Source organism: Anoplophora glabripennis, unplaced genomic scaffold, assembly GCF_000390285.2.
Source record: "Anoplophora glabripennis isolate ALB-LARVAE unplaced genomic scaffold, Agla_2.0 scaffold409, whole genome shotgun sequence".
In the NCBI taxonomy this organism is placed as follows: Eukaryota; Metazoa; Arthropoda; class Insecta; order Coleoptera; family Cerambycidae; genus Anoplophora; species Anoplophora glabripennis.
Window position 1 is genome coordinate 351499 of NW_019416619.1, and position 20099 is coordinate 371597.

The 20099-nt window shown below is 32.1% G+C and overlaps 2 protein-coding genes across 3 annotated transcripts; one reads left to right on the forward strand and one right to left on the reverse strand.

The window, feature by feature from the left end:
- Positions 1–8029: 8029 nt before the first annotated feature.
- On the reverse strand, positions 8030–10292 carry LOC108910237 (deoxyribose-phosphate aldolase). 2 transcript variants are annotated; one of them, XM_018714793.1, is made up of 6 exons: positions 10206–10292; positions 9841–10031; positions 8960–9125; positions 8618–8850; positions 8400–8546; positions 8030–8310 (listed from the first exon to the last, which is right to left on the reverse strand). In XM_018714793.1, the coding sequence occupies exons 1-6, from the start codon at positions 10255–10257 to the stop codon at positions 8104–8106; spliced, it is 996 nt and encodes a 331-aa protein (XP_018570309.1). In that variant the 5' UTR covers positions 10258–10292; the 3' UTR covers positions 8030–8103. The 2 variants fall into 2 exon arrangements, with proteins under 2 accessions (XP_018570309.1, XP_018570310.1); XM_018714794.1 differs by lacking the exon at positions 10206–10292 and adding an exon at positions 10086–10199 and having other exon boundaries at positions 8104–8310.
- Positions 10293–10976: 684 nt separating this feature from the next.
- On the forward strand, positions 10977–16496 carry LOC108910236 (protein tramtrack, alpha isoform). Its single transcript, XM_018714792.1, has 3 exons — positions 10977–11200; positions 12304–12853; positions 15948–16496. The coding sequence occupies exons 1-3, from the start codon at positions 11018–11020 to the stop codon at positions 16424–16426; spliced, it is 1212 nt and encodes a 403-aa protein (XP_018570308.1). The 5' UTR covers positions 10977–11017; the 3' UTR covers positions 16427–16496.
- The last annotated feature ends 3603 nt before the right edge of the window (positions 16497–20099 follow it).

A 20099-nucleotide genomic window follows, 5' to 3' on the forward strand; every position in this document is an offset into this window, starting at 1 on the left:
TACGCAATGCCTAACTCCGTTTATATTCATCCAAATGTCATGAAATTTTGACAGTAGATCAGTGAAGGATCTACCTTTCCGACGCATGTAATTTCCAATTGATGGGCTCACTAGAAATACCTATAGTTGAAAAGTCCTGATTACTTTTGGACCGCACCTTGTATTTTTCCTTGTGATCATTATCAATCGCCTAATAAATTCGTCAAAGCATTTCAGTGTGCATTGAGGAAACGGTAGAAACTACATAATTATATTACACAACCAGAAGTTCAACAATATGAACAGGTAGCTAACCATACGATTTTTCGTAGTTTTTGTAAGGATAAAATAATAGAGTTATAAAAAGACAATTTGTCGGTTTGATTGAATGATGAATTGGAAGGTATGGACTATATTGCAACTGCGTACGTTTAATACCAGATTTAAGTAAAATTTCGTTCTACTGGTTTTGTGAAACTTAGTGAGAAATTAGTCAATATAGACTTACTTATAACTTATAACTATATAGATTTCGAAAGTAAAAAAAAATTAATTATGTTCTCATCCAAGCAAAGGTTTTACTTGTTGATTGAACACATTAGTACCGGTATATTGTTTTTATTGTGCACTTGGTATTCTTATTATGTATCTATTATAACTTATTTTATGGTAGGTATTACTTACAAGTAGGTTCTTATTTACATAAGTTAATTTACATTTTTTCTGTGATTAATATAACTGTTACTGAACACCAGTAAAATAAAAGACTCCTTTCAAAGACAAGTAATATTATAATATCCCGTTAACTCCCTGTATATATTTTTATCTCTAACCTTACATTTTTACGTAACAATAGAATTATATTAAAGTTCTTGCTTAGCTAGATAAAATAAATCGCTGACATTGTAAACTAACTACTATAAATTGTCAGCTCTTGCAAACATTATTCAGATTCAAGTAATAAACGATTTAGTGCACATCAGTGACTGTCAACGCTCCCAACATGATTATTATTTTTAGTTTTATATTAAAGCCGATGAAACCATTACAAATATGAAAAAAATATATGTGAGTTTCCACAAATTTTAACAATATAGGCAGTGTGAATTTTTTTTCCTAAATTTGAGTGATAGCCACTGAAAATATAAGCAAACTTTTTCCGACAAAATTCCAGAATCCATGTTTAAATCTTATAAAAGATATTAAAGCGCCATCAGTGCGGATATAACAAATTTGTTTATTCTATTTGAAAGACAGCCACTGAAACTCACATCATTCTCAAAATTGAATTATCATCAGTTGTTTTCAATAAAAACGCGCATTTCCAAAATATCGATTGTCCTTTAAATCCTATCTAATCAATCTATTATGATAAATTATTTTTTTGGAAAGTTGATCAATAAATAGCATTATACCAAGTTTCTAATTTTAAAGGAAACCGAAATATACAGTTTCGAATTAACTATTTTGGTAGGGATCTTCTTAATTTTTGGTACCTTTTGGTGCATCTCTTTTACATATTAATACTTCGTTGTCGATGAAGAACATCTTCGCCTTTTAGCTGTCTTTGTCATGATGATTCAATTCCTCATATTGGCCTTCAAAGGTAATAAAAGATAATTCCAACATGTTCATGCATTGAGTACCTACATATACAGGGTGTCCCGTAAAGTATGTTACAAACTTTGGGTGGTGATAGGACATAAAAAAATATGACTAAAAACTCTAATAAACATAACCTCTTAAACGCACCATTTTGAAGTTACAGACCTTCAAAGGTGCAACTATAAAAGTAGTTTTTATGACGTAACTCTTTGTTGGAAAAAGAAAACTTAATGAAATTTTCAGGGGCTAATCAGCTTTAGGAAATCAATAAATAATGCGGATATGAATAAAATCGAGAAAGCAGAAGGGTGTTTTTTTATCACCCTGTATCCTATTTTTTGCTAAAAAAAATTTTTCTGCAAAGGTACAGCAAGTATCATAAGATTTTTAGAAAGACCATTAAATTTAGAAATTTTTTTGTCTCTTGTGTTTTTTATGTAAAATGTTTAGTTTTCTAGTAAATTTACAAAATGCAGAGAGATGAGTGCTTCCGAATTATTTACATACATTTCTTAAGCCTAGTGAATTTTTAAGAATACAATCAATTTCCAAAATAATTTTTTTAATTAAGTAACCAAAACAGAACTAAAACAAAATATGTTATTATAATAAATGTTGAAATTGACCTCCTTCTGCATCGATACATGCTGTCAGTCTCTTTATAAAGTTAAATCTGACTCTTTGGAATATGAATAGACTATTTCTTATTAAATTAAAGGTTTCTACAATTCGCAGTCTAAGTTGATCTTCTGTATCAACAGGGGTTGCATAAACTTGAGATTTCGCGTGTCCCCAAAGATAAAAATCGACAGGATTCAAGTCCGGTGATCGCGGTGGCCAGGCTATTGGTGCATTATATCCTCTTCCAATCCATCGATTAGGAAACCGCATATGTAGATACTCTCTAACATGAACACTGAAATGCGCAGGTGCCCCGTCATGGAGGTACCACATGTATTGTCTCAAATTTAAAGGAACATTTTCCATTAACTCAGGGAGATGGTTTTCTAGGAAGTTTAAATATTCTACTGCATCAAGCCTTTGAGGTAGAAAGAAAGGCCCGAGCAAATAGTCACCTATTATTCCAGCCCATACGTTGACTGAGAATCGGTGTTGGTGATGACTATCAATGGTAGCATGAGGATTTTCGTCTGACCATGCATGTGCATTGTGCAAGTTCAGTAAACCATCTCGTGTAAAGGTGGCTTCATCGGTAAATAAAATGGAGCTAATAAATTCCACATTATGTTGGTGATGGTTAAGTATTATTCGGCAGAATTCTAGGCGTCGGGGAAGATCTTCAGGCATTAAATGTTGCACTTTTTGGAGATGGTAGGCATAAAGGCCGTTTTCCTTCAAAACACGCCAAACTGACATTCTGGAAAGCTGTAACTGATTAGCTGCCCTTCGCACACTTTCTCCCGGATTTTGTTCAAAAGATCTCAAAATTTGTTCATCTTGCGCGGGTAGTCTTCTAGCAATTCTACCACAATGTATGTAACGGGGTACCACACTACCAGTTTCAATAATCCGTCTGTGAATCCGAGTAAATAATTGTGTAGACGGCTGACGTCTCTGCGGATAACGTTCTATGTATGTTCTTCGAGCAGCTGTTGCATTTCCATTACATAATCCATAAATAAAATGCATTTCGGCATATTCTTGATTAGTAAAACGATTGTTATCCGCCATTGTACTCACAAATTAATAATTCGTCAACAGACACGATTAAAATATGGTAACAAATGTCAACTATGTTAAAAGTGACAGGCGCCTACTTTTTGAATACGTCAAATTTAACACCTAGCGGTGAGTAAACTCCCTTTGCATTTTGTAAATTTATTAGAAAACTAATCATTTTACATAAAAAATGCAAGAGACAAAAAAATTTCTAAATTCAATGGTCTTTCTAAAAATCTTATGATATTTGCTGTATCTTTGCAGAAAAATTTTTTTGGCAAAAAATAGGATACAGGGTGATAAAAAACACCCTTCCGCTTTCTCAATTTTATTAATATCCACATTATTTATTGGCTTCCTAAAGCTGACTAGTCCCTGAAAATTTCATTATGTTTTCTTTTTCCAACAAAGAGTTACGTCACAAAAACTACTTTTGTAGTTACACCTTTTAAGGCCTATAACTTCAAAACGATGCGTTTAAAAGGTTATGTTTATTAGAGTTTTTAGTCATATTTTTTTATGTACTATCACCACCCAAAGTTTGTAACATACTATACGGGACACCCTGTAGAGTGACATTTTTAAAGTAATAAATATTTAAATATCTCGGAATGAGTTTTTCAATCAGCTTCCATGACGCGGGTGGCTTAGATACATATTTTTTTATAAAAAGAATGTAGTTTCGAATCATATTTTTTTTATCCAGGAAAAAAAACAGTACTTTAGAACATATTGCCGTATTTCAAGAACCAAGTAACTGAATTTATCTCAACTTTCGAATCAGAGCAACGAAACCATTTGCAGATAGTCTATGAGAAGAAAACCCCGTTAAAAGTAGTTTCCGATGTTCGAAGATATCTAACCGACCATTCCGATGAAACAGAAGACCCTGAGCGAAAATCGAAATTTTCGACCTGGTTGTGAAATCAATCCATACAACTACTATAAGTATAGATTCAACCGTTGAGAATTTGATGGATGCCGATGTTGGTGGTTGAAGCCGAGCAATAAAAAGAATTATCACGCCGAATAACAAGTCCAAATACCAGCACGGGTCAAATTCCACGTACCCCACGAGACAGAAAATCAGGAGAAATTGATACCCTGCAGTCATGAGCGTAGGTAGGACTTTTGTTTGGGGTGGGTATTCAGCTGATCAGCCGGCTAGTCCCATCAAAAAGAAACACAGATACCTCTTTTGTAAGTAAATATTTATACAGGGTGGGGTGTCCCACCGGGAACTGCGTCGATCGCTATCTAGGAAAGTACTGCTCCGAGCAATTTGAAAATTTGGTAATATGGGAATGTCCCTGGGGCGAACACAACTAAAATATCTAGAACTCTCCAGCACTTCCGATTATACCGGAAGTCGACAACAACATCGTTATTTTAAATGGGACACTCTATATATTATTGCATTTTCGTATTCTACGTGAAATTTGAGGGTCACTTTATTAAATATTTCCTACACCTAGGAGTTATAGATGTTGAGAGATTAATTTTTAAAGAAAAAATTTGACATGCAAGGGTCCACGGAGATGCTAGTAATTCTTTTCAGGAGCGTGATAAGTGGATTTTTGGTACCTACAAAGATCATAGGTAATACTAAATTATGGTATACCAAGAAATTGAAACATTTAATACTAGGTATTTCATTTGTGCTGTTTCATTTTGATAATTTCAAACAGATATAACTTTGTTAACTTAAATGGAACACTCTATATTTTTTCTGTTGTATGCAGATTGAAATTTCCTTTCAAGCCATATAAGCATTGTTAGGGTTGCCGTTACTACTTTTAGATATATTTGCAATTCTCCATTTTTTGGGCAGTTTTTCTCGTATCAGACCTGTTGTCAAATTGGTCATGACCAGAAACACTCCAAAAACAATTGAAATAACATTACATTTGTCAAGTTAGTTGTTAAGTTATTGTTGTGTCTAAATAGTTTTTGCGTTTTTATCGAAAATTTAAATAAAAATGCCTGCGAATTGTTTGAATTATACTAGTGAGGATTATTTTAATTTGTTTGTTATTTATGTAAAATGTGACAAAGTAATTTCAAGAACATTTAGAGAATCTGCTGTTTTTTTCCATAAATAACAAACAAATTAAAATAATCCTCATAAGTATAATTTAAACGATCCCCAGGCATTTTTACCTATATTTTCAGCAAAAACTATTTGGGACATAACAATAATTTGACAACTAACTTGACAAATGTCAAGTTATTTTAATTGTTTTGGAGTGTTTCTGTTCATGGTCAATTTAACAGATCTGATACGAGAAAAAAAATAGAAAATTGTAAATATCTCTAAAACTAGTAACGGCAACCCTAACAATGCTTATATGGCTTGAAAGGAAATTTTAATCTGCATACGACAGAGTAAAAAATACAGGGTGTTCCATTTAAGTTAACAAAGTTATATAAGTATGTTCGAAGTTATCAAAATATGTAACAGCAAAAATTAGCCACCTAGTATTAAATGTTTTAATTCATTGGTATACCATAATTTAGTGTTACCTCTGCCCTTTACAGGTACCAAAAACCCCCTTGATATCACGTTCCTGAAAAAAGTTACTAGCATCTCCGCGGACCCTCGCATCTGTCAAAGTTTTTCTTTAAAAATTAATATCTCAAAATCTATAACTCCTATGGGTATAAGAAATATTTAATAAACTGATTTCACGTAGAATTCGAAAATGTAGTAATATATAGGGTGTCCCATTTAAAATAACTTAGTTGGTGTCGACTTCCGGTATAACCGGAAGTGCTGGAGAGTTCTAGATATTTTAGTTGTGTTTGCCCAGGGACATTGCCACGTTGCCAAATTTTCAAATTTTTCGGAGAAGTACTTTCCTAGATATCGATCGACGCAGTTCCTGGTGAGACACCCTGTATATTATATTATACAATATTGTAAAATATTACGTTAACAGAAAATTAATATGTGGCCGGCAACGGGAGTCGGTCGGTCAGGTGGACCGAGAGAGTGAGATGAGAAACACGACAAATCTATAAATTTATTGCGTTTGCTATCGCTGCTTATATATTCATGTTATTCTTTTTTTGTCTTTTCTTGAGTGAACGATTACTTATTTCAATATTTTTAATTTCATAATATTATTGGATGATTTTCTTTCTACCTCCCTTGCTCGCTAAGCGCTTGCCTGCAGTTCATTAAGCAGGATGGTTACCTGGCCAGTACTCAGTACGTTCTGGTACATTCATAAGCTTTTATACTCCTTGTATTACACACACTCATTCATATATTTTGAACAAATTTTCTCAAATGGAAATCTAGTTTAAAAATATTTTTGCAAGTGCTGTGATGACGATCCTTAGGGATAAAACTAAGATCTAATAAGCCCAAATAGGTTGTTTTTGGCGTTAAACGTGGCCTCGATAATTTGGGACCGAGGGGGGATATCCCTCTTTGTCCTGCCTTATCTCTGTAAGCCTGGGCAGCCTCGTGAAGATAGGTCCCATCCATCGTCTACACCGACCTCAAGCATAGCCGGTGTAGGCTCTTTGCAAGACCTCCTCTTGCCCTGGCTGGTCCCCGCCTCTTAAAGGCCAAATAGTAGTAGTAGTAAAGGGGCAGCATCAGCCTGGCAATTAGGCCACAAGAGGGCCCTTGTGGCCTAATTGCCACAAAGGCCAAATAGGTACTTACTTCGTTGTAGGTCAACAACAATAAATAGCTTGATGTCTTACTCTCATCAGGTCCAGAGATAACATCAAATGTTACGTCAGATAGAGGGAGCCACCATAGAAAGAAGCTAAAAAGTGTGAATCTCAACGTCCTATTCACGATTGATCAGGTTGTTGGAGGAACAAAATAAATAACTTTCCTAGAAGTTGTGAATTATTTTATTAATCTTTGATTAATTTTTGGTTGAAAATAATTAATAACATTGTGAAATGAAAATTAGAAAATATATTTTAGAAGTCTGAACAGTATCACCCTCTAGCTAAACCTTTAATTTGAATGCAAGAAATGTATTGATACATCCACCACTAACTAGTGATGGGCATAATCGACCATTTTGATAATCGAGTTATCGGTAATCGAGTACTTCTAATAATCTAGTGATCACTCAAGATACGAGATATTGGTCGTTTTCATCCCAGCGGCGCACAAATATGTTTGTATTAGTCATATATTACTTATAAGCGTAGCTAAAAAAAAAAGCTCACGCACTTCAAAACCTAACCACTATTTCGTTTTTTTCTAAAAATTAAAAGAAAAAGGTCACGCAATCAGTGACTACTTGCAGTATGCAGTAACGTTTTTGGGGCGCAACCGCAGGGTAATATTCACTCGAGTGGTAGAAGTAAACATCTCGAGTGATCTCAATAATCGAGATCTCCCATCACTACCACTAACAGTGGTTTTACAGAGCCGCTGGATTTGTAATAAACATTAACAATCAGAATAAGTTTTACATCGCAATATATGCCCATGCGTAGATAGGCAACCAGTCGCTGAGAAAAGAAGCAGATGAAATAATAGAAGCAAAGGAAGTGATACCTGACTTGCACCTAAAGGAGAGCCAAGAAAAATAAGTTGAATAGAAAACATATTTAAAAATACATATGTTTCAAAGCACTACTTTGTTACAGAAATAATTGTTTTTACATAAATTTTACACATAAATCACATAAAGATCTTTCATGCAGGTTGTAGGAGATAAACACATGTATGTAGTTTAATAATTTTATGTAACAAAATATATACCTCTGCATTACCATTTATAAGAAAAATATTTTTAACATAATATAATAATACATCTAATGCTAGATTTGGCAAAATATTTATATTTAATATACAAAATTTTAACCCATTGAAAATTCATAAGCGGCAGGAATTTTCCCTGTAACATATTGATATAAACTGCACTCCAGATCGCCAAGTAATCCAGATGCTCCAAACCGAAATAACTCAGGAGTCAACCAATCATTGCCCAATAATTCCTTGACCAAGATTAACCAGGAAATTGCATCCTGGGCACTTCTTACACCACCAGCAGGTTTCAGACCAACCTACAAAATTCCATACATTAAACGAATTATTAATACATAACGATAAATTAGTGAATAAGTTAGATCATAGACAGGTACTTTGTATATACCTTATAGCCCATTTTTTCAAAATATTCTTTGATAGCTCTCGACATAACAATTCCAAATGGCAAAGTTGCATTTACGGCTTCTTTTCCAGTAGACGTTTTAATAAAATCCGATCCTGCCATCATCGCCACTAAGGAAGCTTTATACACCTGCAATTAATAGACTGTGAAATAGTTTTGATGTACTACAAATATTATAAAATAATAAATCAAATTGTTACATTTTCTAATGTTCCCAATTCACCAGTGGCTAAGATAGCTTTCATGTGACTGTGTGAACCACATGCCTCTTTCATAACCTGTATTTCTTGATATAAAGTTTCCCATTTCCCAGTTAGAACTAAGCTTCGATCTATAACTATATCAATTTCTTTAGCACCTTTCTCTACGGCATATCTTATTTCTTCCAATCTCGTTTTCAGAGGTGTTTGACCGCTTGGAAAACCAGTTGCCACTAAAAACAATAGAAACAATATTTTCAATTGTGAAAAAAATATTGATATACTTTGAATTTATGATATACATTATTTGACTGGAATTGGTTGTTATATTTATATTATTACCTGAGGCCACTTTAACTTTTTCATCCATTCCCATTTTCTTTAGTGTCCGAACCGCATCCTCGACCTTGGAGGAATATACACACACTGCTGCTGTGTGAATGGGGCTTTTCTCATTATATTCAAATCCAAGTTGGCTTAACAAATCTTCAGCGATTGGCTTAGCAGCCTAAAATAAAATTGGGAGATTAGGGGACTAATTTTCCAAAATAGAAACTGTCACCTCTTCATGTTCGGTATATTATGTCGTTTAATTAAGCAGGCCTCTTTGTCAGTAATAAAATAGAACACTAAATATATATTACAAATCACAATCACATGTTATGTACTACAATAGTGAACATTATAATTATAGAGTATATTTATAGACATACAGAAATAATTTTACATTTCAGTCTGTTAGGAAAAAAAAAGTAAATATTAAACTTCTTGATAAAATAAATGAAAGAACTTGATAACTATTATTTCAATTATTGCTCTAAATGCAAATCTCCAAATAACATTTCTGATTATTATCGAATCAAATTATACCAACACACCAGCGTTGCCAGATTTTTTTTCCGGCAAAGCGGGATTTTGAAACTTTTTGAACAACAAAGCAGGATTCTTTCGTCCAAAATCGGGACATACTACGGGTTTATATAATTGATACCTAAAAAAAAAGGTCTGAGGATATCTGGGAAACAAATTGTCCTCAAAATAAAATCGGTCTAAAAAAAAAAGCGGAAAAATCGGGACTGAGCGTGACATTTAATTTTGGCCTTAAAAAGCGGGACGTCCCGCCAAAATCGGGACGTCTGGCAACGCTGCAACACACCCACAATCGATTTATCATCATATTCAAATGATATTACAAATTTTGTATTGTTTTTATTGTATATTACCTTAAAACACAATCTAGATACATTACTATGTGTGTCATCCCCTGCTAAGGTAGTCAAATCTATGCAAGTTACAGCTTTCAACAACCAGGCTGCTCTATATTCATCCTTTAGTTCCCTGCATTTTACTAATTTCTGAGCTAAATTGTTTACTGCAGATAAATTAATATTAACACTATTTATCCATCCCAAATCTGAAAATAGACAAAAATGGAAAAAAGCATTATAGTTTTTATTTCTACTAATACCTAATTCACAACCCGGATTTCTTTCACCAATCATCGTCAATAAAACAATATTAAAATATATGAAATTATAAGAAAATATTTAACTAAATATAAAAAATAAATGATAAGATAAAAACTAACCTATCTCTCGTGTTGATAAAATTACGTTTCTTTTTGACTTTATAGGTACCATAGATAAAAATTTATTAGATTTATATCTGTATTGACTTCTATACCTATACTTCTATCTATGTTGATTTCTACGGTATGCAGGATAAAGAGGGATAATCCCCCTCGATCCCAAATCATTGAGGCCAATTTCTAGCCATAGAATATTGGCGCGCGCGATTTCTACGGTAAACACCACAGACTTCACACCATTTTAATGTTTTGTGCTATCCTTTTTAATGTTATAGATGGAAAAGATGCAGTTTTTTAAGATTACAGAAAATTAAACATACGGTTTTATGTTTCTAAAGGCAGGCAGGCAGTTAGGTACTTGCAAAATATGTAAATACATTTTTCATAAAAATTTAAGTAGGTGATGAACCACGATAAACGCCAATCTAGAAATAATTTATAAATTTGCGATGCTGAAACTAAAAGCTTTTATAAATGAACTAAAGTTAAAAAGTATTGAATTTATCTTTGCCTTATTTGATTATTAATATAATTTTAATTTAGATAACGAAGTGATATATTTGAAATTGTGCAAATTATAGAATTTATATATTCCCCCAGTTCAATTTTTGTATTATGTTGGCAAGAACATATCTGTGACGTTTTATTTGCGTTTGACATTTGACGTTTCATTTTTTAGAATATGTTTTCGTTTTTATTTTAATACGTGTTAATTTTTGTTATTTGCTTTTGGCATATTTTTTTACAGTATAAAACATATTTTAGTATGATTTTTATTTAATATATAAAGTGTATTTATTTAAAAAAAAAATATGTCCTCAAAGCATTTTTGTTTAAAATGGACTAGATTTCAAACAAGTATCTTAAGTGCTTTCGAAAGTTTACAAAATTCCGAAGATCTTGCAGATGTTACATTGACATGTGATGGAATAAGTCTGAAAGCACATAAGTTTATTTTATCTGCATGTAGCCCTTATTTCAGAACCATATTTAAGGTAAGTGTAATGAGACAGATTTGGAAAAATGCTCAGAAATGTTTGGGAATGTATATTAACTGCCATGAAGATTAAATGGTTTAATTATTTCTCTTAAAAAATATATATTTCTGCAATAATATTGTCAAAACTACGATTTCATCATCGTGGAACTCTTGCCTAACAGATCAGGAATCTTAAAAATGCCCAGATGAATATAAAAAAGGAATTTAGGCAATGTATTTAAATTCTTACCAAATCATTGTCTTCATTTTTTAAGGCCTTGTCTTTTGCACTCAAAAAAGCTATTGACTTGTAATAAAAAATATGTAAGAACATTAATTAAAATTTGAGTAGTATTAATAGTTTAACACTAAATAAGTGTATAGCCTAGTACAAGTGGAATTATATTAATGTAATTGCATATTAGTAAATTCAAATTTTCAACACTGTATAAATTTCTTCACGAAGTTTTAATAAACAGATACCTACCATAGTTGTATTGTAGAGAATTCAAGATAAATTATATGAGTTTTGTCGATAATAATCGTAATAGGAAAGATCAAAGAAGCAAAAGTTTATTTGAGTTTATTCAAACCTTGTCTCGATACATCTAGTCTTTCTGGAACTGTAAGATTATGACGTCATTTTTTGCATATACATTATTCCAAAAGAAATCCATAAATTGTTCATAGTGTAGGTATATTTTCTCAGTTGTGAAGTTAATCTAAAAGTAAAGTATGTAGGTAGGTAGGTACCTAGTTAACAAATTTTATTGCAATATAAATTATCTTGAAACGAGAATTAAAAATAATTAAATAATTACCAATGAGAAAGTACTAATTAAATACAATATTTATTGTTCATTTAATTAATATGGACTATTTACTATTGCGCCTTTTTGAAATGCTGGAAAAAGTTTAATTTAAGTTTTTATTTAAGCAGTCTCACAAATTTTATTGTCATTTTCGAATTGAAAAATATGTAATAAATTTTAGTTACTGCTACAAGCTGAAACTTTATGTTTTATTTATACTTTCCAAATAATTTTTTATTTTTTTTTCTGTCTAAAAATAAATAGGTAAGATTTTAATAAGAGCTTACTTACTACTTCCTGTTTACAGGAAAACCCTTGCCCACATCCGATAGTTATTCTGAAAGATGTATCCTATGTGGATTTGATAGCCATTATAGATTTTATGTATCATGGAGAAGTTATGGTATCAGAAGAACAACTTTCTTCTTTTCTTCATACGGCCATGGTATTACAAGTATTAGGCTTAATGAATAATAGTGAAACTGCTCCTAAAAAAACAGTAATTCCTCCTAAGAAGTCAAAAATTTCAAACGAATCTCTTGAATGCCCCACGAAAAAAGTGAAATTGAATCCAAAACAAAAAAAGAATCAACCCACCCCTTGTAGTGGTGATTTACAAAAAGAAGTTGAACAAGGATCTCTTTCCCAGTTTGAGGTGGTAGAAGTAGATAGAATAAAAACAGAAAATGAAATGGAAACAACCAGTAATGAATTCTGTGGGGACGTAAATGAAAATGTCGAGGTTATTGTTGGAGACAAGTCTGAAAGCCAAGGATCTATTTTGGAAGCAGCACTGGAGGTTCGTGATAAACCGAGCAGTATTTTGGAGAGATCACTTACTGCTCAAGCAGTTTCTGGTAAGAATGTTAATTTTTCTTCATGTTCTTAATATTAACCAAAGAAATTTGGCATAATATAATCGTCTTAACCATTGTAACGCCTCAACGCTTTGCACATGTAGTGACAGATATGCATATGGTGACAAAGCTATTTATTGTTAAATGCACTGTTATCTCAAAATTATCTGTCTATGTATTATTAATTTCTGATTTAAATGTACCAAATAATGTGAAACATAATAGACATACATCACACATAACTATATACGGGGCGTTGCATGACAAACTGTACAAACTCCGTTGAGCCTTAAGAGTGGGGGGGGTTATACGAACCAATAAACGAAACAACGGAGGTTTGTGTGTACTATCACAACAGTTTCAAAATTATTGAGCAACCAATAATTAGATGATACATTCTTAACAAGCTTGTTCAATTGCAATCGGAAATATACCGCATTGCCAGACTTTCTAGAATGCTGAAAAGTGCTCCAAAAGTTATTATTATTATTCCTAGGAGAAAAATATACACACTTGTATTTCTGTTTGGTTGGAAAATCGGAAGTTTATGTATCCCGCCAAGATCGGACGTGGAACCTTCATCTAAAAATCGGAACGTTTGGTAACCCTTACCGAGTGCCTAGTAGAACATGTTTGTGCATGACAGTTCAAATTGTTTTCAGTTTATATATTTTGAAAGCACTTCAAATATAAATACGATTTAAATGAAAAGTGAAAATGGAAAATATTGTAAAAACTATATAATAAACATATTTTTAAAGGATAATAACAAATTAGTTTTATATGTGCCAGTAAAAAACTCATTTTGTACTAGTAATGTACTACAAAACCTGACAATGTTTAATGATCACTACAACAGACAACAGTGTTCTATCAACCATTTTCAAAACAGATTTGGCATGGTTACAAAACTAGACAAAATGGTCATTCATTTTTCAATATATAACGGGGTAGAAAATGTATTCATTCTGATTACTTTTGCTCTAAGCATTCCTGCCACTTTTGCGCTTCCCCGGCGAATTTTTTCTTTAATCAATATTGAGTTGTGGGATAAAAGAAATAAAGCCTTGTTGGATTTAATAAAATCAGAACTCTGCTAAATCTCAAACAGCTGTTTGGAGTTTCTTGATATTATTGAATCACATGAAAAATTTTTGGATGCAGCTAAAAGCCAAAAAAAAAAATAAGTTTAAGTAAAAGTATGTTGTTTTTATATTTAAAATGTTGTTTTTTATCGAGTTTACTTTTTTGTTATTTTCCAGAAAAACGTTTAACTTTATTTTTGTTATTTTATTAATATATCGAGGGCGTCATATCAGAAGGGCATACAAACCAAATCTGAAATTTTACAGGCATACGCCTTTCTGATATTATAGTTTTGCAAAATTGGTCCATACGTCTAAGTAAAATGTGTTAGAATAGAGTGTTGATGTTTATGAATATATACGCCCTTCTGATATATTAAGCGAATTGATTAAATGAGGTCATACACCCTAAAAACCCAAAACTGACTATAGTGGCTCTTACGCCCTTCTGATATGATGCCCTCGATATGTTTTGTAAAAAAATATTTGCTGTTTTTCCTGATTACTGAGAAATTTGTAGGTATAGATCAATTAAGCGATCATTTATTTTTTTAAGTGCTAAAGAGTTCATAATGTCCTCCTTTAGCTCTCTTCTGAGTTGGCAACCCTAGATGAGGCTTTATATTATATTTAGGTGATATAATGGGTTAACCCAAACACAAAATACACTATAAACCTAATCAATATCGTCACATTGTATAATACCTGTTTTATATTGCAAATTTCTTCATGAATTATTTCATGAAGAAGCTGGACAAGTGTAATGCATCAAGTAATTTAATAGCAGAAGTACCAACAAAAATATTGAGGTTAAATTATTTGTTTACATTTTTACTTCAGCACTTTACAAAGAGTGATACTTAGGGTTGCCAGGTGTCACGCTTCAGGCGTGTTTCCCACGCTTTTCCACTTGCTGCCAAGCGCAATGCCAAGCTTCCCAAATGCCATACTTTTTAAATTCGATCACAAATTGTCCTGATTTTCAGAGCACATTGACAACACTGCTACGCTAATAAGCGGCTTGACTGAATTCGGCCACTGTGGACTGCGCCACCTTGGATTATGTTAAACATAAACTTGAAGAAGACATAAATTTTAAAGATTTAAAGGCAGACAAAAAATGGGTTGATTTTTTTGAAAACAATAGTGCTCCCAACATGGAAATATTGTGTAATTTTGTGTTTTCTTTGCCTCATTCCAATGCAGATTCAGGAAGAATGTTTAGTCTAATGTTTAACGCTTGACGAAAAGAGCGAAATAAAACTGAAATCAAAACTATAGAGGCCGAGTTGCTAGTAAATTACAATTTCTCATTTTCCTGTAAGGAGTTTAAAAAATATGTTGTTTCTTCTGAGGGCGAACACTTGTTAGAAAAAATTAAACAAAATGAAAAATACTCATAAATATGTAAAGTTTTTTTATTTGTGAAAATGTTTATTTATACTTAAGATTTATTAAGTATGTATTATTTAAGTTTATTGTGTTCAATGTTAAGACATATTTTTGTTGCCCTCTTGTATGTTTGGACATGTGCTACGCTTTTTCCCATCGCAAATCTGGCAACCCTAGTGATACTTAAACTGGCAAAGTAGGAATACAATATCTTTTTCATGTTATCTAATTAAAAAATAGCTATTCCTAACTTATTCAAGAAAATGTATTCATTTTTAGTTTGTTTTTATTTACTATGACTTACTTACAAAGTTAGTAGTAGCTGTCTTCGTTTTAATTTTAAATTCATGAAGTTTGGAACAGTATAAAACCAAACCCTTCATGAATAAATTGATTAATTAATTCATGAAGAACTTTGTGAATTTATTTATGAATAATTCTCAATGTAAAACAGCCATAAGTTGTATTAAAGACTTACGTTTAATTTCAGAGCAATTTTTTCTATATGTGTTCTTATATTTACTGCCTATTAGATTCAGCAACTTTATATCTTTATTGTGATTGAATGTTCTTAATTATGTAGGCAATTTTAACCAATTACCATTTCTTAATTATAGGAAAGTCACCTTCTTCACTACCAATAAATCCTGACAAAATGTGCATACTTCCCGATTTATCGAAAACAATTTTTATTCCACGTAAACCGCCAGAGGTAGAGATCGAGAAGCGTATCATCAGATCTTCCTCAGAGTCTTCCAGTCCATCCACTTTCGATAGGCCCACCGAAATACTTCAGCAGAACATTAAAATAGAAGGGGAACATTGTGAAAGCATCGATTCTTTCTCACCAGATGACTTGAAAGAAATCAATTTTTCGTCTAGAAACATCGACTTGCAACCTCATCATAGTTCGCAGTGCGGTAATTGTCCCCATTGTGGTAAAGTATATTCAAATCAGTCGGCGTTGAAATATCATGTCAGGTTAGTGCATTCAGATTTAACTAATATGTACTGCTGTCATTTGTGCCCGGAGTCCTTTGATTACCGGGAAGGTTATAAGAAACACATGGCGGAAGTGCATATGATTAGGAATTGATATTTTATTATAATCTTGTTTTTTGTAATTATATATTTTTAATGTTATTTAATTTAATAAATTGGTTTTGAGATAACACTATTTTTACATATCAAACCACTGTAAAAAAAATATGTCATTTTAATTACTGTCAATTAACGAGAAGAAATCACCATAAATGAGGGCACGAGAAACGTGTTTTGAAATTAAGAAACACAATATTTTCTTGTTTTTTTAAACAATGTAAATTTAAGATTCTCAAACATTCTCTTGAAGATTCTTGAAATACCAAATATACTCCAAACTTGAAAATGCTGAATGTTTTTCAGTATTTGCAGAAGCAATATTTTGAAAACGTAATTATGAAAAATTGCTCTTCATATTTAAGATAAGTTTAATAAATGTCTGTGCAAAAAAAAAAGTGTTGTGTGGTATAGAATCGAGGAAAAGCAACATTTTTTTGGAGTACAACTTTATTATTTACAAAAAATTTAGGAAATGGTGATGATTGAAGAATTGAGCAAACTAGAAAATTTTTTAAATCTGGAAAACCTGTAACTGAATATTATGAAAAAAATTTAGTATACATTCTACGGTATCCCACCTCACCCACCTCACACAAAAACTAAAAATAGTTGATCGTCTGCGAGACAAATAGAGTAAAGACTTATTGTCTTTTTCAAAATCTGTATGTTGATGAGATCCTATTTTTGTTGACAGGACGAGTGCTTTTAGGCAGTATATATTTTCAGTGCTATGCAACTGTAATACAGAATATGTCCTCGATTTTATTATTTATGTGTAGATAACAACAAATGTCCAGCATTACAGTAAGCCGAATATTAGAAAACCTGGATATTATACTCTATTCTACAAGGTGGCATAAAAATTATTCCCCTATTGGAAAATGCTCTCACAATAGAAGCAGAATAAAAGTCAAACCATGAATCATTATACTCCCCGTGAACACCAAGCAATTGTCACTGTTTTTGAAAAATTACACAGCCACACAAAAAAAGTTGTATGTACTTTTCATGCAACATATGTTATCCATAGTATTTTTGCCTCCTGATGACGAATCCGGTGTCAGAATTGACCTATCACATCACAGGAATTTCCTAACTTCAAAAAACAGGTCAAAAATAGCAAAAATTCACGAAAAAATGTTAGGAAAAATACAGAATTTTTTTTTTCTATATTCAAATGTTCATTTATATGGTTAAGACCCCGCCGAACGTGAATCCGCGGTCAAAATTGATGATAAAAAAAAGGTCAATTAAGGTCATATATCACGAATTTTCATATCGGGGTCGCTGATCACGGATCCAAGGTCAATTTTGCAAAATTCAAGATGGCAGATCTAAGGTGGCCGACCAAATGTTAAAAAATAACACATTCGCGTCAAATTTGGTATACGGGGGTTTTCGGGATCGCTGATTACGTAATCGAGGTCAGAATTGCGAAATTCATTTTGTAATATTTTTGTTTACTGTATAACCTGAGTACCCAATCATGTTTTAACTTTCTTAAAGTACATAGGTAATTGATTCAATTTTTAAAAACGAATTTTGTAAATCTGATCTCGGATTCATGATCAGTGACCCCTAAAACCCCGTATACCAATATGGCGCGAATCTGTTACTTTTTGAAAATTTGGTCGGCCATCTTTGCTCCGCCATCTTGAATTTTGCAAAATTGACCTCGCATCCATGATCAGCGACCCCGAAAACCCTCGTATACCAAATTTAGCGCGAATCTATTATTTTCTTAACCATATAAAAGAACATTTGAATATATAAAATAAAATTGTACATTTTTTAGCATTTTTTAGTGAAATTTTGCTATTTTTGTCCTGTTTTTTGAGGTTAGGAAATTCCTGTGATGTGATAACTCAATTCTGACACCGGATTCGTGATCAGGAGACAAAAATACTAAAGATAACATATGTCGCATGAAAAGTACAGACAACTTTTTTTTTGGTGTGGTTGTGTTCTGTCCAGGGTTTCTGATCGAGACTTCTTGAAGCGAGAATTCCCGGGAAATCTGGCCTTACTCGAGACGAGAAAAAAGTGTTGAGAAATTGAGAAATTTAAAAATCACGCGCGTCTTAAGTTCTTGACTGGAGTTCGTTTCGTTCATGCGTTCAATTCGTTTCCTGACAAATAACTGAGCGGCTAAAGTGGATTCTCTACCAGCTCATGATTTATTTATTTTAAGTGTTTAAGGTTTTAGTTTACTTTGAGGATTCTTTTTTTTTAATGTACAGGGTGATTCACTATATTTTGACCCCCCCTTTAACTTTTTTGTTTTGAGTTATAAAAAAATGTGAAATACAAAAGTTGCACGATTTTTTATGAAGTTTTCGAAAATGATAGTAGAAAAACAAATGAAGTTCAAACAAAATGGCCGCGGATGTTAACTTTGTTAATTTAAATGGAACACCCTGTATATTTTTACATATTTGGATAGAACGTTCCTTGTCGAGCATAGTCATATAGGGTTTGTTGGGTCCATCTCTAATAATAGGCGAGATAATATTAAAAAACGAAATGATGTTTTTTTATTAAGAAAATAAGACATCTTGTAATTGTTAGACCTCTTTCAGGCATTTCTGCCTTTTTTCCAATTACGTAAGGATTTAGATTTAGTTGTAATATATTTTGACATATCGGACATTGATATAGTCCAAAATGCGTATAGGTATTTCAAGTAAATCTCACTAATTAGACCGTGTGAGGCCAATTACTCATGGACAATCTTATATATGGTAGGTCGTGACAATGACAGGTAGTAATGCCATGATAACATTGTTATTGTTTGACAGTTTGTATTAGTATTTAATTAAAATGGGTTACACAGAAGTAGAAAATTGAAATATTAGAAATTAAAATAAACTATGGAAAATTTCATAAAAAATCTTGCAACTTTTGTATTTCACATTTTTTTGTAACTCTTAAAACAAAAAAGTTAAAGGGGAGGGTCAAAATATAGTGAATCACCCTGTACATAGTTATAAGTCTGTGTAGAAATTTTATTATAAGCACATACCTAATGTTGATGTTGATTATGAAAATATTTAGTTCCTGTTCCTTTAGTTGATTATTTTATTTTTGTTTTGTTAATTAAAAGATTGTGATTATAAGTGAGATATTAATAGGAAGAACGCTTCTGTATCTTTAAATTAAAGCTTGTTTTTTTTAAGATTTCTTCGGTTAAATTCCTTATTTACTATTTATTTAATTAAAAGACTGCATGATTAATGATTATTAATAATTATTATTGGAAGAAAACTACGATTCAAAAACATTGAAATAAACATAAGTATATTGAAAGTGTTTAATAAAAAAACAAGTTAAAGGTTTTTAAGAAGAAACTCAAAGTTTAATTTAGTTTTGTTAGTAGAAGTAGAAACATAAGTAATTAATAAAAATACTGAATAAATAATAAATGTCAATGATGATTGTTAAGTATAATAGCATGTTTATACATATTTCGCATTGCAATACCAAAATTATGACTTTTTGGCTCAACTTGAATTTTATCGTCGATTTTCTGGTTGTGTGGCACCAACCCGGCAAACACTACGGCTTTTATCCATTCGTTTTGACGAGTTTGGCACAATACAGGACAGTAGCATCCTGAGAGTAGCCTTCAGTCCAAGAGGAGCCTTGAACATGGACAGGCTATACAATTG